Here is a 22,862-nt window from a genome sequence, read left to right as displayed (position 1 = left end):
TTTTTTTTTTTTTTTTTTTTTTTTTTTTTTTTTTTTTTTTTTTTTTTTTTTTTTTTTTTTTTTTTTTTTTTTTTTTTTTTTTTTTTTTTTTTTTTATTTTTTTTTTTTTTTTTTTTTTTTTTTTTTTTTTTTTTTTTTTTTTTTTTTTTTTTTTTTTTTTTTTTTTTTTTTTTTTTGCCATTTTCCATTGCCCCTTTTCAAACTCCTATCGGTTGAGGGATGGCGTTTGAATCTGGTTCTTGACTTAAAATCGGTAATACTAAGGCTCAAAATGCATTGGAGTGTTTCACTTCTTGTGGCAACCTAAAATTGAACTCGCCGCTAACTAAATCAGCCCACGTGTACGCGGGGAAAACGAGGGGTAGACGGCGAAGAGTCTAGCAGATTTGATCATGTTCCTCATACCTAGCCCATCGTGATTCGGCAAAGGCCTTTGACGGCAATTTGCAGTATTTCATCACGATATGGGAGGTTATATTGATACTAAGCTTCAGAGTGTGTATCCAGAGACGTTTTGGGAGCCTATGCCCTTTTGTCGTACTTTTCTTTTTTATCAAGCTCATGATCGCCAGCAAACCCTGCTTATACTTAAAGCTGACGTAATATTCTATCTACAATGTTTATAAACTCTTGAGCCTCCCACACCTGTCATTGGAAAAGCGAGGCCTTACCATCTCTAGGGCGGAAAATCCAACAAACTTGATAAGGAAAATCCATTTCACTTCCAACCAAAGTCTTGCTATTGTTTCAGTAAACGGCATTTCGCAATGAATACCTTAAAAAAGAAGACTGTGACAACTTCACGGGGATTTTCATATACCTATTATACATCAACATCATTAAATGGGAAGCCAACCATTCTTCTCCTTCATGGCTGGCCTGATCATGCAGCATTATGGGAGGATCTCGCAACACGTCATCTTACTCCACAGGGTTATGGAGTTATTATACCAGACTGTTTAGGCCATGGAGATACCTCAAAGCCTACCGATCCAGATGTGTTCAACTCAGTCGGTTTGACCGGCGACTTCATTGACATTTTGGACGCTGAGCACGTTGAGAAAGTTGTCAGCAGTGGGCATGACTGGGGCTCAGGACTTGCTCATCGCTTCTATGTCTTTCACCCCAAGCGTTGTTCTGGGCTGATTACGCTGAATTATCCAGCATCTCCCCCGCCGCAGGGGCCAATTGTAATGGACCAGCTTGCTCAAGCTATGATCAGATCAATTGGCTACTTTCCAGGGTGGTACTGGACTCTGTTTAGTGATCCGGCCATTGGACCAGCGCTTTTAAACCAACATACTGAATCATTGTTTACGGCACTTCATGCAGAACCGATGGAGTGGATGAATACGCTTTGTGCTAAAGATGGACTTAAATCGTGGCTGGAGCTGGACAAAAAAGGGCCTGTTCAAGAGTACGCCACTAACCAGATGCGTGAACAGTTCATTAAGCGCATGGAAAAGGACGGTTACGAATCATCCTTATGCTACTACCAATCGCTCCTAAAGGGTGGTTTTTACGAGCAAGATTCGCGGTTGCCGGCTGAGAGATACAAAATCGACGTTCCATACTTGTTCATTGCGGGTAAGCAAGATGTTGTCTGTCGACCACAGGCAATTAAAGATGTAGAATCTCTTGGATTGGTCCCACGCCTGACAGTGAAAGAGCTAGATGTGGGCCATTGGTGTATGCTCGCGAAACCAGAAGAGGTTGGAAAATACTTTGTAGAGTGGCTTGGAGATAATTATTAGTGTCAAGCTCATATCAGATTGACGACAGAGCATATTATTCGCTATAAATAGCTACACCACCATGTTAAGAGGTAGGCAATACAATTCAGTCCAGTAATAGTATTTGCAGACCGTACTGCCGGGTATGAATCAATATGAAATCATTTAATGATAAAGTATTGGCTGCTTAGGTATCCTATTGTATCTCTTGGTATCATAAATGGATCTGAAGAGGGAGCGGCAGTTGGTGCTAATTACCGCTTCTCATACACCGCATCAGAGATACCCAACTGTTCATCCTTGCCAGGAATTCCTAATGGGTGGTATTTATTTAACACTTCCTTTTTAAGTGCTCCGCTATTTCTAGACATAGGAGTATATCACGCCAGGGAGATATCGGAGGTTTATGGGACGTATCCAAAGAGCGGAGTTGCAATTCAACAGCAAATATTAAGCTGATATATGCGAGAATCTTTGGCAAAAATTCCAAAAAAAAAAAAAACCCCAGCAGTTATCCCACTAATAGTCTTAAAGGTACGGCTTTGATTCCGTATGAGAGAGAAAGATGCCTGCATAACCACCATCGACAGTAGCCTTATTTACGAGTGCCAATACCGATTTGGCACTATCTTCTGGCTTCATAGGCCCTTCGAAGGCAGGTGAATACTGCTTAAATTTCCCAAACATAGCCATAGCCAACTGTCCCTCCTCCTCTGTCTCTATCAAAATGTTAGCGGAAAGTATTCTATTTAGCTATCAAGACAACTGCATACTAATATTAAGACTGCCGGTGTCTACAGCACCAGGGCAAATAGCCATGCAGAGGACGCCTTCCTCACGGTACAAGGCGCTGAATTTGGCTACAGCCATATTAAGAGCTGCCTTGCTCATTGCATAAGATGTGGCTTGGTAAATATCAGCCTTGAGAGTCATCTCAGGGTCCGACATACCCGTGGAGATAGCAATCACTTTCTTTGCCTGACCTTTTAAAATCAGGGGCATGAAAGTATTGAAAAGGTGGACGGCGCCGATAGTATTAACTCGGAGATGGTCAATCACATCTTGCTCAAGAGCTTTTGGATCGCCGCTCCTGTTGCAGAATTAGTCTTGAATCAACTATCTCAGCGATATTTTCCACCCCGCCCAGCACTTACAGAGTGTTAAAACCAACTAACGCAGTCTTAGACTGAAGAGCGGCATTGGCTATGACATAATCAAGGGCGCCATTAGCTTTCTCGGAAACATACTGAGCTGCATTCTATGAATCTTCTGATTAGCTTCGACTTCGACTTCGATCAATTATTTATTAGCTTACCTCCAATGCCAACGGGTCCGTGGTGTCGGCCTGAATGATGTGAATATTTTTCCGGCCGATTTCAGCGGCAACCTTGGACTCGACGGCTGCTTTGTCACGGACGAGGCCAAAGATGGTATTGGCTGGATTTTCAGAGAGCTGACGGATGAACTCGAACTAGATGATGAAGTATATACATTAGTCACACGTTCTTGTCTATTATATAGCAGCGATAAGAGCTTACGCCAAGGCCACGCGAGACTCCGGTAATCACCCATGAAGGCATTGTGCTAGTTACAAGATTTATAGGGACTTGGCTGAGGATTGTAAGATTGCAAGATGGTTCTGAGAGTTAATAGACTAAAAGACCAGTAGCATAGCTTTGCATTTATATATCAACATTGAGCCTTGTTTGCTCTTTTTTACTGATTTCAAATCTATCATCATGTTGTACATGATACGCCCGAAACGAGGGTCCACTTTAATATGCCAAGACACAAAAAAGTTGCCAAATCGCTCAAAGCGGAAAGATAAGTAGTAATTAGTAATTAGAAATACATTTAATCCCATGCAGCGCGCATTGAAAAGAGAAAACATGGCAACTCTTTTGTAAATGCTTCCAATATGTCTCAACATAAACAGTAAAGGTATCTGTTCACAATGCCTACGAATGAATGCTGGACTTGTAAAGGTGCTATCCGCTGTATTATTTTGAGTCGGTGCGTTACTTGCTTACTCAAGCGATGCAGATTCCAGGACCGTTTGCAACCGCGCACGCCCACGTTGTTCCAGGTGCGCAAAGTCTAATAGACCATGTCAGTATGGGTTGCGTTTGTCGTGGCCAGAGGCTACCAACAAGAAGCGGAACTTGACCCATTCTATTCAAGATAGATTTGGAACTACAAAAAGTGTCTCCCAGATAAGCTTCATTAATACGACAGCATGGAATATCCAGCTCCACCATTACCTACGGATGAATCAAGGTTGACTCTCTCACGGAATTGACCTATCGCACAGCTAATACTCTGGAAATAGGGCTTAATAGTCATGAAGGATTCGCCTTTCAAAAAGTCGATATACCGATGGCGCTATCATGGCTCCCAATCAAATTAGTTTATGAGGAAAGAGAACTTCTTGACCACTGTAAGTATAACACCTGTGTTGTAGAATTTGACGAAACTAACGCTTGTAGTTATATATACGGCAGCTTTCACATTGGCTACTTTCGAACCTGACAAGAACAATTTTTTGAGTCTTTTGATGCGTCTAGCTCTTTCAGACAGTTCACCATCTTCGATGGCTGTGCTACAATCGGCGTTGGCGCTCTCGTCGTTCCATCGGAATGGTCTGCAAGCAGATGTTTATCGGTTTAAAGCTCGCGCTCTCCGTACAATGGTCACATCTTGCATTCCTCATATTAAAGATCCCACGATAGTTCAACACGTTGCAGCCAGTATGATACTGTGCCATCTTGAGGTATGTTCGGGGTTGAGTCTATGTCCTTTTTTTTTTTTTTTTTTTTTTGAACAAACGCTTACCAGCGCTCAAGATGCTCGGAATGCCAAACGCAGTATCTCTGTGGTTCTGTAAGTGATGCGTCGTCTATTTATACCTGCTTGCTTAGCCTGGATCAATTTGTCTGGTTTACTTTATTGGCCTTTGTTCTACCTTGTAATGTTATAAGTGGCCCGACTCTTCAAGAACAATTCTAAAGCTATTCTACATTCCAGGTCATTTGAGCGAAGCTAAATGTCTAATCGACAATGCAAGCATTAACAGCCAATGCTTTCAACGCGAATTTTCTGGACTTCTGGGCTGGGTAGAGTATCATATGGTCATGGTCCGGTTCAGCATCCGACACTGGTATATACACAAAGAGCCTGTTAAAGGAATTAAAAATTCTGTGCCTGTGGACCAAGGTACTTGCCAATTACGAAAGGTTAGGCTGAAGACTATAAAACCTCGCGTCTACATCATCATTTATCTAAAATCAGATAGGTTAAAGATGTATCATATTGCTCACACGAGATTCTTCGATATTTGTATATTATGTTCGAGATGATTCAAAAACCAACAGACGTACGATACCACAACGACGCATACGAAAATTCATTGCGTTGTCTCGAGAACACGATAATTAATATTGCCCCGTTGGCACCAGAGGGCATATCAGATACCGCGTCCAGTCTGAACACAGCCTGGGTGGCTACAATAGAGATTTTCAAACTAGCTGCTCTAATTTACCTTAAGAGAGCATCGCGAAACTTTTCAGGAACATCGCCAGAAATTGATACATTGGTTGAGAGGGCATATGTACTTCTTGACGAGCTGGAAGCCTTCAATCCGCCCTTTCCACTGCTGATTATTGGATGTGAGGCTCGGACGGATGGGCAGAGAATGAGAATTTTGGAGCAGGTTGAAAGAGCAACGAAGACTTCGAGTTTAATGAGTTTACATGGGCTACAGAACATTCTACAGCAGATATGGGTTCAAGACGACCTTGCTGTTGATTATGAGCTAGATTATTTGAATAGGCTGGACACTGTCATAACTTCTCACCAGATTATGCCAAGTTTTGTCTAATACAGGAAGTTTTCTGATTTAGAATACCATGAATAATAAGAGGTCTGTCTTGTTAAAAAGTTGCTACGTGGATTCTGCCATGCTTTGAACGTTTTAGAGGAAGATTCTCGGCAAATACATTAGCTCCACTGAAAGCGAGAAAAATGAAGGCCTCTGGAGATGATTCGTTTTGAATATTCGCCATGCTCAGGATAGCTATTACCAAGCTGCTATAAATACTTACTCGAGGTATGATAAAAAAAAAACACTTCTGTTAGCTCCCGTATACAATATACAATTCTGTAAAACATGCTTTATTCTTAACAATATAACCCAATATACTTAAAGTAAGAAAGTACACAGGGAGAATGCAGTCTTCATAAAGTCAAGTCTTACATGAATATCGTTGAAATATGCAAAACTTCGAAATCAACTTTATGACCTACAGAAGGCGAGTCTTGCGATGTCCGTAGCAAGGCATGGAATAGTAGGTGCAGCTGAGGCGTAGTCTACTTTAAACATTGGCGGTAAACTGGTGCTGCCACTGATAGTGTCAAAATTCCCACGTTGGTTTGGAGGCTACTTCTACAGATATCAGTTACATACCCTTTGCTTCAGTTCCACAACGCCTACCTAGTCTACTATAGATGTTTTAAGAGATAATACATTATTGTATACTCTATGGGCAATCACACCATTTTACTCTTGGCTGCACTATCTATGCCCGGCATGGAAAATTTGTACAATGCTGCGCAGGGGATCATACAGTGTTACCTAATTCAGCATTTGATTCATAGTTCACATTATCTTATGCTTAACTTCTTGTACGAATTATTTCGACTCTTACACCCTTTGATTTCATACTAGGCAATCCAATAAACGCATCCCGTACAGTGTCCACATCTCTTTCCCTAATTACATCGTACAAACGCATATCGAAGCGCCTGATTATATGGGAAGAAACGAGATATAGCTCGGCGTATGCAAGACTAGTCAAAAGTTGTCAGCGACATCGACATAATATGTGTGAAACTCACTTCATTCCAATACAGCCTCGGTGGCCCCTAGAAAACGGCGCAAAATGATGAAGCAATTTCTGGGTACTCTGTGCGTCACCAAGCCAGCGTTCGGGATTAAACATAGTAGGATTACGATATATGGAAGCATCAAGGAGGTATTTGGAAGTGTTCATACAGAAAGCAGTCTTGTTCGTTTGGGTTAGTCTATTTACTACCACACCCAACCTGCATCAATTGAATCACTATTATAGCATTCATAACAGTACTTACTCCGGGTTTTAGGCTCCATTGCTTATATTGCAGCGGCTCATCTGCAATCAATAGCGAGCGATTTGGCACCAGTGCACTAATGCGCAACGATTCTCTGATTATCGCCGTCTGATAGGAATGTCAGCGATAAATCATAACCCAGAAAATGACATGATAAAAGTCTAACCAAGTAAGGTAAAGCCTCAAGCGTTGAATAAGGTACCTCCATATTAGTATCTGGTATGGCTGTGTCGAGTTCTTGCTGTAAATTAGCGTGAATATGTGGATTTTTCAATACATGGTAGATGATCGTTGCCAGGGCTCTACTAGTTGTCTCGGAACCCGCTGTGATAAGTACCAGAGCTTCATCTGCAAGTCTTTGCGTCTCTATTTCCTCCTCTGGAAGCCTGTTTAGCGCCTCAGTGAAGAGATTGATTCGCGCTCTTCGGAGTACCAAATTTGCTTTCATATCGCCATGAGCGATTTTGATCAGTCGACATATTTCAAAGCATCTCTGTACAATTAATTAGCATAAACGTCTTAGCAATTGGGAATAAGGTTGTACATCTTTGAATTCGAAAAACACTTTCATATCTGGACTAGACCAAGATAAAATAGTAGGTGGAATCAGTCGAATAATTGAGTTAAAAAGCTTTCGAACCTGGAGTGTCTCAAAGCCTCCTCTCATCACCTTCACAAAATTATAACTCAAGTCGTCTTTGTCCATAAGATTCCAAGATTCTCCAAATGCTTTTGTCCTATTTAGCAGACAATAATCGCCTGAGTAGTAATTCATTTTGAGCAGACTTACAATATTCCGTGATAATATCCAAAGTAAGGGACGTCATTGCCACGCTTATGTCAACTATTTCTCCTCTTTCCAGAAAGCCAGATAGCCGTTCACAAAGAATCCTAACTCTACTTTGGATTCTTTCTTCAAGTCTTAGCACAGCAGCTTTTGAAAAGAAAGGGTTTATTGAGCTCCGGCGAAGACGATGTTGATCGTGAGAAACAGCTGAAGCCATGGATCCAGGTGAACCATTCCCCGAGACGCTACGTGCATACCTATACCTTTTGGTTGATCCTCCAGCATAAATCTGGGTATAAAACTCTGGGTCATGAATTTGGATCTCGTTAGGATTGATACGGATAATAGGGCCGTATTCTTTATGGAGTTCGTCGAGTTTGTTCCAGTACTGACCGCCAGGCGCCTTGAGAAAGTCATAATAGGTTTCATACCAGCTAGTAATTGCGGCAAGCCGCGGACCGGGAATTCCGGACAAAGGATGAATGTAGAGGCGATAGACAATATGTGAGACAAGATATATAGTCGCAGCTGGCAACCATATGTCAGACAAATTAACGACTTCGAAGCTTTTAAGTAATTGTTCCATGATTGTGTTCACTGTCTGATCAAATGAGAGATCTACCAAAGTAAACCAATATATCAATTATGTTATTGCTATTTACCATAAACTGGCTCAATTACCATGATGCTACCGTTAAGGTTTTGCCACTCACGCGGAGAAAGCCAATTAAACTAGAGATATCTGTGGGCGCAGTATAAGGGGATGTCATGAGTAACAAGGGCTCACAGGTAAGCTGACGGTCACCCCAGTATGTGTCATACTTCCTAATCGCGGAGCTCTAAAGAAGATAGCATCCGCTAGTTCAAATGTTTGATGTATAGACGAGACTCCGCCCCTCTAACTACTTTTATACATGCCCAAGTTTGTACTGCTTACTCGACGACGCTAGGCAACTCGTTACTCTCAAAGTGCTTATTTAGCTAATCTAATGATAACAGAATGCATAACAGATGTATCTCGAGGCGATATTTACATTGCCTCCCACAACATCATATTATTCCAACAAGATCTTGATTTTCTCTCAATTTCCAAAGCCTCATGCTATATTAAAGAATTCCACGTAGTATCTACTAATACTATGCACTTCATATTGAACTTTTCAGAGTTATGTGATTCTTTCATGAGCCGCATGACTAGCTCTCAATGCCTGGTCAAGATGTATGGAATGATAATATGTCGATATAGGCTACTCAATATAACAGCATGATTGCGTAAATTTGCATTCGGAGCCATTGCTCCTGATTTTATATGCTGTATCCATAACCTGTATCATGTCTAAAGATCTATTAATTGCATGCTCAAGAGACCCAAAACCTTTCTACGATACTAGTTATAACAGCTTACCATGGTTAATGAGAAAGTGTCCCAAATCCTTCATTTTTGTTGGGTAACTTCAGTATAGATACCTCCGGCCTTGCTAATACACGTCTCAGTTTAATATCTAGATCAAATGATTCCGTAACGTGTTCTCGCTCAGTGGGCTTAATAGCGATACAATAAGCTAGGTTTCCGTGGATGTGTTTGTATGTGCATAAGCCAGTTCAAAGATGAAATGAACAACGTTTCTAGACTTACCACAGGCAGTGACATAGATTTGACTAACATGACGTTGACTTCGTCGCGTGTTCTAATCAGAACAGTGAGCAGACACCAAGTGGGCGAGTCCCCAGTCGGGGTTGTAAATTAGTTACTGTACTTAAAACGAAAGGAAAACTAATTCTTCGTTTTTCGTTTCGTTAGTAGGTTGAATGAAACGAAACTATTAGTTACTAACTTCATTAATTATTATAAGCTATTCCTATTTAGGAAAATTAATACCAAAATGTATTATAAAGATATTAAAAAAAAATACTACTTTTATATATCTTTATTATTAAGCTAGCTATATTAGGTATAGTGTTAATATAAAAACCGAATTGGTTACTAATTTTGTTCTTTATTTTCATTTTTCATTAACGAAAACTAATTGCACTTCGTTTCATTTAAAGGAAACTATTTTTTATTTTTTAGTGAACGAAAAACGAATAGTTTCATTTAAACTAAACGAAAAACGAATAGTTTCATTCAAACTAAACGAAAAACGAATAGTTTCATTCAAACTAAACGAAAAACGAATAATTTCATTCAAACTAAACGAAAAACGAAAAGCTACGAACTACCTTTGCGACCCTGTCCCCAGTAAGTCAGACCACATACTAAAGGGCCACCCATGCTAAAGGGCCACCTATTTACACCAAACCTCACAGTTTTAAAAATTTTATAATTAATTATAAAAAATATTTAATAACTTAAAAAAAGTAATTTTATAAAGAATTTTATAAAAATTATTAAATAACTTGTAATTTATAAATTTATTATAATTAAATAATATAATGTATAAATGTTACGACCTGGTTCCCTGTAACAGTTGAATCCCTTATAATAGCTGGTTCCGTTACAGTAATTGCTAAAATAGTGATTATTGGGCTAATCTTTTGCCCTGTTTGGCTTAACGGTATAACGGATCGTTACAATAAATTATAAAAAAAGGTAGTAAATTTATTAGTGTTTTTATATAATTTTCATATAAATTTTAATAGTAATAAATCTTTTAATAAAATTTATTATTTTATTTAATAATAAAAAGTTATATTACTTTTATATTTATAATTATTAAACCTTTATTCTTTTAAATTTTATAATTATAATATTTATTAGTGTATTTGCTATTATTAATACTGTATTTCACTATGTAAATTCGTATGAAGGTGGCCCTTTAGTATGTGTGGCCCTTTAGTATGTGGTCTGACTTATGAGGTAAAACTAGCTCCAGGTGCATTGCATATCGCGATTTCGAAACTTCAAGAATCCTATATCAGGCGTAATCCTGTACCGTAAGGAGCTTCATTTGAAGAATTCTGTTGACAGTGATGTTTAGCTAGACGGACACTCTTGGAATTAGACGAGGTTCTTGTGGTTTATATATACGTAGACATTTTCAGTTACTAGGAATATTTAAACTGACAAGCGTATCGCCAACAAGCTTATCGCCAACAAGCTTATCACTCACAAGCTTAGTACAGCTTGATGCCGACTATACGCATCAAAATAGCCCCGTCCGGTCCAATTTAAGGGCGAAAGTGGCTGGTCGACAATCCTATTAAAACTGGCAGACTTCAAGCCGAAATCTCAATGTAAACGCAAAACAGTGACAAGCCCGGGTTGATAGTAATTGGGATACCACCAGCAGCACATACCTGACCCTAGTTTTCAAAATCATGCATCTAATTACTCCGCCCGTCATAGCTGTAGTCTCACTCATCAGCATTGAGGTAAATTACTGTATTAGGAGAGTGTGTTGCATATGGCGATACAATAGTCTCACTTTTCAAAGTAGTGCGACGCTAAGAAACCGGGAAAAGCGTAATGCCAGCCTATTAAGCAAGCATCAATTGGACTTGCAGGATCTGAAATAGATCATGTCCGATTGCTTTAAACTTCTTTCGTTTATCTCCGATAGACGCCCCATAACTTTGTCACAATGCCTGTATCCATTGAATATTGTTTGACAGCGGAAGACTTTTCTAAGATGTGACCTCATAATCAGCAGCTTTGTTCTCACTCCTGCTGTTCGATTGAGCTAATATCCCGCTAGACTGACCAGAGCCGCTCTTAGTTACAGACCAACCAGCGCCTTAGTTTCAGAGCAACAACGTACTAATTTCTTACGTTTGAGTTGAACTTTTGATCTTACCTTTAAGGCTCAATGCATATTAATGGCAAGATTATTAACCAATATACTAGGGGATTTATTGTCCTTCGACATTCACTGTATTGTATTAATATCTCTTTTTAGTTTTATATTTGTTACTATTTATTATATTGAAGATAATAAACTACCATTGATGTGTTATCTGGATCTGTTTTCTTTATCTTCGATCTGGCTTAACTGTTAAGGATATTCAAATGTAAGCCGATCTACTAGTGCCAACTGGTGTAAGCCAGATTCAGCATCATAACTACGGCTAGAATTAGAAAGGGCCTCTCAGTTGTTCCATAAGAATTTGGCCTATCACAGTATACCAATATCATTGTAGAAGAGGGGCTACTCTTATTTTTATCTTACTATCTCAACTGTTGCTCTATAAGTCCTACGAAACCTTGGCGTCAGCCCCCCAATATCTTCTCAAGCTCGCTAATCCCAAGGTGATAACAGTGGGTACTAATATCCACTTAGGACAACAAAAAGCACTAAAGGCGCCGGCCCTATTAACATTCAGACACGATATAACCCTCATCTATTTTCGGTGCTTACATCGCCGACTTTTCTTTCATCCTCTGCTCAGGCGGCCCTGCATAAGCGGCTTAGCTCCAGGAGATCTATAGAGATACTAATTATAACACGAGACAAGTCCTAGTAGTGTATATAGCTGGGATCTTCCAATATGCGTTTTGTAATTCTAAAATATAACTCAATTTAAATATATTGCTACTACCTTATTACTACAATTCCATGTTATACTCACGCCCAACAATGGCGGCTATTTTGCACCGAGCAGCCTGTTTCGCGATTTTGATACCGCTAGCCATGGCAGCAGACATTAGCACAGGGAGATCTTATGTTATTGGTGATGAAGCGCCATTTGGCCTTCCAGATAGTTCGTTCAGGCCTATTTCGGAAGCCAATGCCACCGGCTCCTTTAGTATTCCAGTATCCAATACTTCAAACCCAAAGGGGCCCTTGGAATTTGATGGGCATTTCTGGGACATCGAAATCTCTCTTGAAGCCAATATTCCGCTCAATGGATCTACTGACAAAAGCGTCAATGCCGCTCAGAAAGAGCAGTTCACCCAGTTCGTCTCTATGAGCTTTAACAGCGTGAACAAAGCCGAGGCTGCCAACGTTACGAGCATGGCAAAGATGTGCGGCAACATCCTGTTTGGTCTCAATTCCAACGCGACGGCGGCCAACCAAGACGATGCGCGTAAAGGCGGGAACTGTGACTTTTTATCCCAGCAGTGTCAGAAGGATTTGCAGGCCGCGGCCCAGAACATCGCAAGTGACTGTGGTTCAATTACTGTACCAAAGTCTTGCGGTGACTGGTTTAATCCATCTTCTTCTGAAGATGAAGCCTTGGGAATACTCTCGACATCGTTTGGTAAGTTAATGGTACGACCTTATGAAGAGGGAGAGAGCGAGGAGCTGACACGCCCAAGAATTTACAGAGAAGCTGATTACCGACAGCCGCTTTTTCACCATGGGCTTGCCACCAGCGTCGAATAATAACGAAACAGAATACGATAATGCTGTTAGAAACATCTGGCCTGTACTCTTCACGTGGAGCCAAGGATCCGGCACGGTAAACGTCACCGAATCAGCATTGCGCTGCCTACGTCCCAACAACATTACCAGTGGCAGCCGAGATCCCGATGCTTCAAACCAAGAAGGCAATGGAAACAGTGGGAAAAAAGGAAATGGAACCGCCGGTACTTATTATATGCCTCCTCTCGGGGCGACACTGCTGTTGGCAGTTTTCACCTTTTATCTTATGTTTTGATAGATTGAACAGTTTATTGGCTCGAGTTAGAGAAATCAGATTAGAGTATTACCGTGGTATAACACCCAAAACTGTTGTGGCTGTCCTGGGGGGAGAGAGAAATCGTATTATTATCAGGTCCCCCCTCATAATAAACTAATCTCTTATGAGCAACTGGTTTAGTTACAATAGTCCCTATAACTATAATTACTAGCTTAATCTTTTGCCCTGTGTAGCTTGACTATATAATAGATTATTACAATCATACAGTACCAGTGTAAATATTTTAGCATTTATGTTAGAACTCATTCCATTAAGTAACCGCTAATATAAAATAAGCTAGCCGACTGAGATCTTTCTTTAAATGTAACCCGATGCTTGTATACATATTTGACTATCTCTTAGCCATCACAATGTAGAAGCTTTTTTCCATTTAAAATATTGTCTCCAATTATAATTTGAAGCCAATTCTATTCCATGGAAAGTTGGATTCTCTCTAGGGGCAATAACACTTACAAGGACGTTTTCCTGTTTATTTATTTAAAGTTCGTTATTACGCGACTTTTCATAGGTCGTGAAACTGGACTTACAGAGTAGGACGTCCCTGATCAACCAAATATCATCCCCCAATCACGCTCTTAACAAGCGAGTAGGACAAATCACGTTCAACACTCGCCAAGAAAATAAATCAAGTTGGATCCAGGTAACTGGATGCATAAAGTTACATCTTTATCGTTCTTTTAACAGTTTAAATAGCCAGTCATTTATATAGAGTTTAATTTAAATATCTTTTTCCTACCTATAGACCTACTGCATTAACTTTAGTCTCACTTAACCCATATACAAACAGATTCAACTATAATAGCTTTTAATTATGTATAATAACTGTAGCTCAGACTTTCCCAGCTCTTTGAGCCCGTGGATATGTTTGGGGCTGTAGAAAGCCCACTGGTTGTAGAAATTATAGGAAGTCCATGATTGATTGACTGTCTCTCGTATTCCTGACCTATGAACGCCAAACCACTGCCTTGATCAGCACCTTGGAAAGATCCAGATACCGACCTATGCGTGAAATAATATAGTTTAGGCCATCAAACATATATATTCTGTTAAAAAAAAAAACAGTGGTGGTAAGGACCTAAAGCAGCTCGCGCCAGCCTGACTTTCTAATTATCTGGCATTGCCTATGGGAGTATTGGCTAGATTCCAAGCTGAAACGTTATGAAATTCGGCAGAATTCTTGACTTGAAAACCCCGAGTGCCTTAATTTGATGACGTGTAAGAAATATCCAACAAAGCTAAGGAGACGCGTGGGCGCTGTTGTGGTAGAGAGGCGGAGCGAAGCATCGAGGAAGGCAATATCTGTGCGAGAATCACTTCAAATTTCGTGCGCAGCCTTCCATATCTTTGATGTGGCAAAGCAAACACACGCCGGAATGATGGCACAAATTACAGACCGCATCATGGTGACTAGCGGGTAAGACTTGACATACTATGCACAATCTTGTCAAGACCATTAATGACGTCTTTTAGTGTGATGATTGATCCCTGTGCTTATGGGTTCGCTCTTCTTTGTTTCTTAACTAATTTTAGCACCCCAGTCCCTAGGCGAGCAAAACGCTTCTGTGCTGTGCAATTGGTGAAGATATTGACCATTGGAAGATGGAAGATGGAACGCTACCCAAATATGGTATCTGGCAATATATCCCGTCAGCTCTTAGCACAGCACTGGCGATTGAATGCTCTCACCGGCGACTGCCGTTGCGTCTAACCGTTCGGGCTTATCCATCATGCTAGACATCCAGAAGCCTATATATAAAAGATACGCTAATGGGGGCGTATGTACTTAATCGCAGGCCAGCAAGCTAGGCTATCCCACTTGGGTTCTCAACTTGACAACATAAAGACTTGGGGTGGTTACGTTAAAAATTTATATTTGTAATTACCTTCGATAGCCACCTGCTGGCTCATAACCAAATTGTACACTTCCACAAGATCAGGATTCTTGGTTTCAAAAGAGGTAGCACTAGCAAGTTATGCTTGGCGCAACTTAAAAAAAAAGGTATTTTAGGGTTGTAGCGCTAAATCATTGGGCCAGGGTCTCCCCCCTCCACAAAAAAGGCCACAGGTAGTATGTGTTTTTTCTTTTATATCATCGCCTTTGGCTCGATCATTTGAAAGGGCGCTATTTTTTAAGATACCAGGTGGTTAATTCATTTTACATTAGCATACAGCGAGTAAAGTGCGCCACTGAGAGCGTAATACAATCACCAAACAACATTGAAGTTAGTGCTCCGCGGTGGCAGTGAACAGCTTACGTAGTAAATGCAAGGGTGAAATATCTTTCATTTATAGAGGCCAGGAACCACATGGTGGTCTAGCCTCCAAGATGTTATTAGACCTTTACTGTCGTTATTCTCTTTCAACTACCTATATGCCTGAAGCAGGTATAGCCACATGATAGTCTTTACAAGAGTTGTCTGGCATTCGCGAATAGTTTGCAATAGCATTCACGAGCAAAGGATTTCTGGCGAAAACGCGACACAAACGTGGCGCTTTCTAGCCACATTTGGACATCAATGAAACAAGGTGGGATTGTTGATAGCTTTGCCAAGCCTGTCTGTAGAGTGGCTTAGACTGTTGTGTTGCATCGGCTAGATAGAAGATACTAGTATCATTCTCCATAATGGCAACGTTGGGACTGATTGCATCTGAGCAATTACAAGGCTAAATAATTTTGAGATACACTTTCCAGATAGCAATAGTAACAGAGTAACGAGAGATAACTTGGGTATTGAAAGCCTTTGAATACTGAGGAAAAGGTATTTTAAATGTACTCTGGTAGGTAATGAGACATTTATAACAGAATAATAATAAATAATACTAATCAAATTTAATAATCTGTACTCTGTTCAAATTCAGCTAAGACAAATAGGGCAGATAAACGTCGAGCCCCCTTATTATTGCATAAGTAGCCAAACGATACGTAGAAAACTCAGGTTAGCGTAGGAAGGAAGTTGAATTTCATTCTTTAATAAATCTGCATACAAGTATTCTTAGCTATTGGCGGATAAATCGTAAGTATGCTGTTTTTTCAGCGATTACGTCGCCTTTGTACACTAGCAATTACGCTCCTGCTTTGCATTATTTTCATACAGTTTACTTCATATTTTACATCCGGTTTTAGCATCTTTAAGCCATTCACTTGTCGGCTCCCTGTTACACAACATCACGTACCTTCTTCCCATGCCTCCAACAACTGCCCATTTTTAATTCCGCACCCGCAAACAGACTCCTCCTCTCATATAGAGTTAGCAGCAGCCCTGTCACCAACAGAGCTCCTCTGTCGATCGACAGAACCGTTATTAGGGGGGGTTCCAAAGCTGCTTCACCAAAGCTGGAAATCAACAGATTTGCCGGCTAAATTTAAAAGATGGAGTGACACGTGTCGCAGGCAGCATCCTGATTGGGAGTGGGTTCTATGGACGGACGAAGATAATCTTCAGCTTGTCAAACAATATTTTCCATGGCTTGAGGATACCTTTCTAAGTCTGCCTGGGGACATTTATCGAGCTGATCTGGCACGGAATCTTTATATGTATATATTTGGCGGGTGGGTTAAGCTTACAAATCAGACAATAAGCAAGTCTATTGTTAAGCTTATTCTGACATGAAGGAATAGGATTTACGCCGACTTAGACACCGAATGTCTGCGCCCTACACTTGATGCTCTCGAATCCCAAAATGTTTCATTTCTTGATGAGCTCGACAAGACTTCTGGTGGCGAAGCCTCCATGGCACGTGTTGCGTTGTTTGGTCGCATGGGTTCTGATTCAACTTTCGACCACAACATACCTAATGCATGGATGGCTGCTTCAGCTGGACATCCTTTTTTCTTATTCCCAGTGAATTTCGCACAGGCAGAGATACAAAAGAGCAGGCGCATTCTTCACAGATGGTGGTACGATTACCCCTCAGCAGAGCAGCTAACGGGCCCTATTGCGCTGCGTAAAAATATTCGGCAATATAAATCTTGTGGCGACGCAGCGAATAAAATAATTCTCTTGCCAGAAGACATGATATATCCTTTCGATTGGAACACCGGAGAAAAGGTGCGATCTCTGTGTTCAGCTGAGAAAGATACATTCAATGAGACACAGTGCAAAGATGTGTTGAACATTGACCTAAAAGGTAGTATATCCATAACATACTGGACTCATACTCACAGAGGCAAGGGCCCAGATGTAGAAAATATAGAGCGCATCAGCCAAGATGGATAAGAAAGAAATGATATAAGAGAAAATCTCAAGTCTTACAAACAGTGAGAATATATTAATAGCGTGAATTGGTGGAAAAGAAGATTAATGTCGAGTTGTGTAGCTTCTGGTTGACAGATCAAGCATTTCGCTTTAGTATTGTATATACTTAGCTCCAGTAGCCACCATGCAGCAAAAGCCTCGAGAAAAAAACGCTGCAGCACAGTGTATACTGGATTCTATTTGCAAGTGTATCTTATGTTTATTTTGGTTGGGAATATTACTCATTTATAAGTTAGAGAGTGGGCTATACCCATCACCATCTTTGCTATCATATGGTTAATTTATTAAATAAGAGTGCCTATAACATGTGGGCCTATTCACTAAAGATAATAGCTACTAATAACTCGGCTGCCTTACGTAGCGATGCTGATGACTACTTTCCCAACCTGTTTCCGATCCCGCAAGTATTGGTAGGCATTTTTCAGGTCTGCCAATTCGAAAATGCATGGATCAATGGCTGGTTTGATGCCTCTCGACTAAATGACGCGACTTACTTCATCAAACTGTTCCCGACTTCCGCCTTGAAGCCCCCGGATAGTGGCCGAGCGCAGGATAGTGTCGAAAAAAGTCGGACTCTTCTCCCCTATCTCTTCAACATAAGCCAAGAATCCGATGATTTCAATTTCGCCGCCTGAGGCCAGTGACTCAAAACTCTGCTTGCAGGTACTCTGCTTGCAGGTACTCTGGCCCCGCCTATCTCAATGACCTTTGTGCAACCAAGTCCACCTGGAGAGATCCTCTTGGCAGTAGCACCCCACTCATTGTCTTGCTTATAGTTGATAACGTGGAAAGCTCCTAGACTCGTGAGGAATGCCTCTTTCTCAGGAGACGATGTCGTGGCAATGACAGTGGCACCTGCTGCAACAGCAAGCTGTAGAGCAGCTACACTGACACCGCCCGTGCCTTGCACCAGCACTGTGCCTCCAACTCGCAGGGGCCTTGTGCTCCCCATCAGCGCATTCCATGCTGTTACATACGCAATGTTTAATGCAGCCCCTTCTTCGAAAGAAAGATTATGCGGCATGCGGACAAGCCCCTCCTGATTGAATACTCCATGTTCTCGGAAAGTCCCACCAACAACAACTCCTACATCGGCCATTTCAGCTCCATAACCAGGGTGTGTGCCGCCAAAGTATCCTGTCTGCCAGGTAAAGGTAAGAACTTTGTCTCCTGGGCGAAATCGCACGACATGATTTCCTATTGCGATGATCTCACCGGCACCGTCCCCTCCGGGAACAGTACCATCGTCTGGGATGTGTATATATGACCCTTTGACCACTATTTGACTCGTCAGCAAACTTTAGGGTATACCATCCAAGGTTTAATGTACATCACGTACTTGAAAGGTCACGAAAGTTCAAAGCAGCAGCGCGGCATTTAACAAGGACATCTGTGGGATCAAGTGCGGGCAATTGCTGTGTGGGGTTCCACACCAAAGATTCCCAGTCTGGTTTTCTACCGAGTTCGCGAAACTCCCATCCTCTGGTAATTGACGGCGTCTTGTCACCATTCTACCAACCGAAATTGGATAAAAAAAGATATTCTGGATCAGGAGTTTAGATACACTGCTGAATGTTCAAGCATTTGGGCCTTATGTAGAGGCAATGATGCATGAAAGAATTATATTAGGATTTAATAAGGCGCATTGAAATTTGCAATGGCTCTGACAAATCAGCTTTTCTGACTTAACAGAGAGTAAGAAATCAACAAATGTCAACACGATGACACTTAGCTGTATGCTGCTTGCACAACATATTAAGTTCACCCCCAGTGGAGACTTAACAATGCCCATGCAAGGAGCTCGATATCTTCAAAAGTGGAGCGTGACACGATTTAATCCTTATACATCCTTTCCATCATTCAGTCTTGCCAAAAGTTGAACGCTTTTGACAACTGCAGCGGTTCTTTCTGCGTCACAATATATTTATCTTGGTAGTCCAGTATCAGTCGTGCAAGACCTGAAGACAGAACCGACATGACTTCATCGCTTTACGAAGCTAGTATCACTACTATGACCTGCGGCATGCAGAATGTACACTATTTGCTTCAAAAGGGCTCTGAGGCTTCGCAAGCAGCCCACCTCTTTTGTCATATCGACCCAGCCAATATGATTTTCTACGGGCATTTATGGACGAAGATTAAGTGTTTATAGCTATCATAAGATAAATGTTTCCCCCAAGTACATCTAAAGAAACTGCAGCTAATTCGCATCACAAAATGGTATTAAGATATTATGGTTACTTTGCAGAGCTGAGAGCCAGGGGTGGCGGCTGACCCTAAGTAACACTTAACCGAATTTCTCTCGTGCTCATGTCTTCGTAGCCATACCATACCTGATTTTTTAGTAGTTTGTAAATTATCCAAAAATCCTTCGATGTCTTCCTTCTCACTGCTCCTATGATATGATTTGAACGGCCAAAATCATGGCCATAAATTGGCTTCTACGATCGCATCCAAGTCTCTTAAGATCACGACGCCCTAGATAAGCCGTTTCTTTAAACAGAAAATCCACTAATCAGTTTCCCATATATCCAGGCGGTTCTTGCTTTCTTTATGACAACAAGCCTATGGTCGTAAAATTGCTTGCACTTAGAGAAGACACAAACCGGCGAGCACCATTAGATAGGGGATTGAATAGATAAGTGACAAGCAATTCATATCGTCGTACAAGACTTGATTTAATAATAATGCAACCATTCCGAATATTGGGCTCCAGAAATACACCTTCGCACGGCAAGCCTTCCCTACCGTAGCCTACATCTTCTTGAAAGTCAACAATTCTAAACCCCACTCCTGAACGCTACAGCCATCCTAGCTGATATCTTTATAGAAAGAGAAAGTGCGTCGGCAGTTTCAATATTATAATTCTGCGAAAACCAACATAGTACCTGCGAACAATATCTTTTAAGTATTCTTGTCGGTTAAGCCCGACACCAAAAGCCTTGGTAAAACTCTTTATGCAGTACAAGTATAGAGGTATAAAACATATACCACTTAATCTAACAGCGATAATTGTGATAGTGTCGGACATTAATAATTCAATTAGCAGTAACTTAAAGTACAATTAGGGCTTTCATTACAAATATTACATACTACACTCAGGTAACAAAAGTCTGCGCCACTAGAGACCCCGCTAGTACACAATAACAAACTACCAAAAATAATACCTAATCTTCAAACAGCAATTATATAATAACAAAATGTTAAAAACGCGTGCTTTTAGTACTGAAATAAGCACTAATTATTAAAAAAATAAGGAATTTAATTTAAAGCAGAAAGAAGTTATATGCGAGGCGGTATTACGCGGTAACTTATATACACGTGTTACAGCTAATTTTTATATAATACGCTTAATTATATAAGTAATTTAGTAGCGCTAGTAAAAAGACAGTACTGTATAAAAGAAGCCTTGTTTAAGCTAGCCAAAGAAGCTTTTAAAAGTAAAAATTTAATATATTACTATTTTATTAAAAAAAGACTGTAAAATAATATAACTTGCACTTTATAATATAATAAATAGTTATATAAACCTAAGAATAATCTGTTACATTTTACAGCATAAATATAAGTGTAAATAAAAATTTATATAGCAGATTAAAATAATAAAAGAAATAGTAAAAACTAGGCTATGATTTTATTATAATAAAAAAAAAAAAGAATAAGAATTATATGATAACCTGGTTACTAGTTCCTAGAAGGGTTAGTAATATAAAGGGATTCCTAAAAAATAAACCTGAGGTCTTAGATTTATATTAGCAGATAAGTTAAGGGATTTATAAGTAATAATAATAAGTAATAATAATCAGTTATTATTAAAGTTAATAAGACTTAGTAAGTTATATTTTAATTATATTATAATTAGTGTATTAATAACTAGCTATTTAAATTATTTTAATAAGTGTAAAAAATTAAACTTATATATTTAATTAAATATCTTAAATTAATACAAGTTAAATATAATTCTTATTAATCTGTTTATTAAATTAATATAAATTAAATATAATTCCTGTTAATTTATTACTAATTAATTTATTAGTTTTAAATTAATTTAATATTATTTACTTTATAAGCCTGTTATTATAATTATAAAAGTTAAGTTATAATATAATTTTTTTTTATTAGTTTTATTTTTAAAGCCTAGTTTTTTAATATATAAGTATTTATATTATTTTCTAGTAAATTATTTTTTTTTTATATATTTTTTAATATTTATTATATTTTATTATATTTAAAAATTAAAAAATTTTAATTTTTAAAAATAAAAAAAAATTAATAAAAATATAGTACTTATTATATTAATTTTTTTTTATTTTATTAAAATAAAATCTTATTATTTATATAAAAAAAAATATTTAATATTTAATTTTAATAAAAAATTTAAATTATTATTTTAAATATATAAAAAATTATAAGTTTTATTATAAAACTTTTTTTATTATTTAATAATTATTATAAATTTCCTGTTATTAAAATTAATTAAATAATAAAATTAAAGCTATTAAAAAAAAATAATATATTTAATAGCTAAAATTATTTATTTTTATAAATAATATAAAAAATTAAAAAAAAAAAAAGTAATATAAGCTGTTTTTTATAATATTAATAATTTAAAAAAGTTAAAATATATTAAATATAAAAAAGTAAAAGGTATTTATTAAATTAAAATATTATAATTTAATTTAAATTTTTTTATAAATAACCTTGTTTTTTTAATATTAGTTAATTTTTTAAAACTAAAATTAAATTTATTATTAAAATTTTTAAATTATAATAAAATTTTTTAATTAGTTTTATTATATTTATAAGATTTTTAATAAATTTTTATATTTTTTTTTTATTTTTTTTTATTATATTTTATAATATTATTTATTATTATTTTTTATTTTTATAATATTAATATTTTTAATTTTATATATATATATTTTTTTTTAATAATAATTTTATTTTAAATAATTTTTTTAATATTTTTATTAATTAATATTTTTTTTAATAATAATATATAAAAATTTAAGTATATAAGTTTTTCTTATTTTTTTTATTTTTTAAAAATTTAAATTTATAATTAATTTTTTTAATTTTTTTTAAAATTTTATAAAAGCTAAGTTTTTTAAAATGTAACTTATTATTTAATTTATTTATTTTAATATTTACTTATTTATTACTATATATATATTATAATAATTAAATTATATATTTTTTTTAAAAATTTAATTTTTTAAGCTTATATTAGTTTATATATTTAATTATTTTTTAATATATAAACTTAAATTATATTTTTAATTTATTATATAATTTAATTAT

The 22,862-nt window shown here is 38.0% G+C and overlaps 7 protein-coding genes across 7 annotated transcripts; 4 read left to right on the top strand and 3 right to left on the bottom strand.

The window, feature by feature from the left end:
- The first annotated feature begins 398 nt into the window (after nt 1-398).
- GGI43DRAFT_419528 (alpha/beta fold hydrolase) lies at nt 399-2,235 on the top strand. The gene has a single exon (XM_083207693.1). The coding sequence runs from the start codon at nt 768-770 to the stop codon at nt 1,752-1,754; it is 987 nt and encodes a 328-aa protein (XP_083054945.1). The 5' UTR covers nt 399-767; the 3' UTR covers nt 1,755-2,235.
- A 26-nt stretch (nt 2,236-2,261) lies between these two features.
- Nucleotides 2,262-3,313, bottom strand: GGI43DRAFT_389123 (uncharacterized protein; the record flags this gene model as incomplete). The annotated part of the gene is made up of 5 exons (XM_083204148.1): nt 2,262-2,452; nt 2,507-2,823; nt 2,888-2,991; nt 3,049-3,204; nt 3,272-3,313. 5 exons carry the CDS (start codon nt 3,311-3,313, stop codon nt 2,262-2,264), a joined length of 810 nt encoding a protein of 269 aa, XP_083054944.1.
- Nucleotides 3,314-3,687: 374 nt separating this feature from the next.
- Nucleotides 3,688-5,610, top strand: GGI43DRAFT_426799 (transcription factor domain-containing protein; the record flags this gene model as incomplete). The annotated part of the gene is made up of 5 exons (XM_083208722.1): nt 3,688-3,746; nt 3,820-4,010; nt 4,063-4,170; nt 4,307-4,503; nt 5,026-5,610. The coding sequence occupies 5 exons, from the start codon at nt 3,688-3,690 to the stop codon at nt 5,608-5,610; spliced, it is 1,140 nt and encodes a 379-aa protein (XP_083054943.1).
- Nucleotides 5,611-6,403: 793 nt separating this feature from the next.
- Nucleotides 6,404-8,251, bottom strand: GGI43DRAFT_426798 (cytochrome P450; the record flags this gene model as incomplete). The annotated part of the gene is made up of 6 exons (XM_083208721.1): nt 6,404-6,578; nt 6,627-6,793; nt 6,879-6,986; nt 7,045-7,256; nt 7,395-7,607; nt 7,669-8,251. The coding sequence occupies 6 exons, from the start codon at nt 8,249-8,251 to the stop codon at nt 6,404-6,406; spliced, it is 1,458 nt and encodes a 485-aa protein (XP_083054942.1).
- Nucleotides 8,252-12,220: 3,969 nt separating this feature from the next.
- Nucleotides 12,221-13,437, top strand: GGI43DRAFT_433381 (uncharacterized protein). The gene is made up of 2 exons (XM_083209739.1): nt 12,221-12,864; nt 12,923-13,437. The coding sequence occupies exons 1-2, from the start codon at nt 12,240-12,242 to the stop codon at nt 13,261-13,263; spliced, it is 966 nt and encodes a 321-aa protein (XP_083054941.1). The 5' UTR covers nt 12,221-12,239; the 3' UTR covers nt 13,264-13,437.
- A 2,888-nt stretch (nt 13,438-16,325) lies between these two features.
- GGI43DRAFT_433373 (glycosyltransferase family 32 protein) lies at nt 16,326-17,992 on the top strand (the record flags this gene model as incomplete). The annotated part of the gene is made up of 3 exons (XM_083209738.1): nt 16,326-16,399; nt 16,430-16,855; nt 16,925-17,992. The coding sequence occupies 3 exons, from the start codon at nt 16,326-16,328 to the stop codon at nt 17,520-17,522; spliced, it is 1,098 nt and encodes a 365-aa protein (XP_083054940.1). The 3' UTR covers nt 17,523-17,992.
- On the bottom strand, nt 17,915-19,653 carry GGI43DRAFT_426795 (zinc-dependent alcohol dehydrogenase family protein; the record flags this gene model as incomplete). Its single annotated transcript, XM_083208720.1, has 5 exons — nt 17,915-17,947; nt 18,056-18,214; nt 18,244-18,839; nt 18,901-19,060; nt 19,642-19,653. The coding sequence occupies 5 exons, from the start codon at nt 19,651-19,653 to the stop codon at nt 17,915-17,917; spliced, it is 960 nt and encodes a 319-aa protein (XP_083054939.1).
- Between the last annotated feature and the right edge of the window lie 3,209 nt (nt 19,654-22,862).

The sequence above is a fragment of the Trichoderma evansii genome (genome assembly GCF_050947405.1).
Source record: "Trichoderma evansii strain SZMC 28006 chromosome Unknown GGI43scaffold_64, whole genome shotgun sequence".
NCBI classification, from domain to species: domain Eukaryota; kingdom Fungi; phylum Ascomycota; class Sordariomycetes; order Hypocreales; family Hypocreaceae; genus Trichoderma; species Trichoderma evansii.
This window is presented reverse-complemented; position numbering and strand designations above follow the sequence as displayed.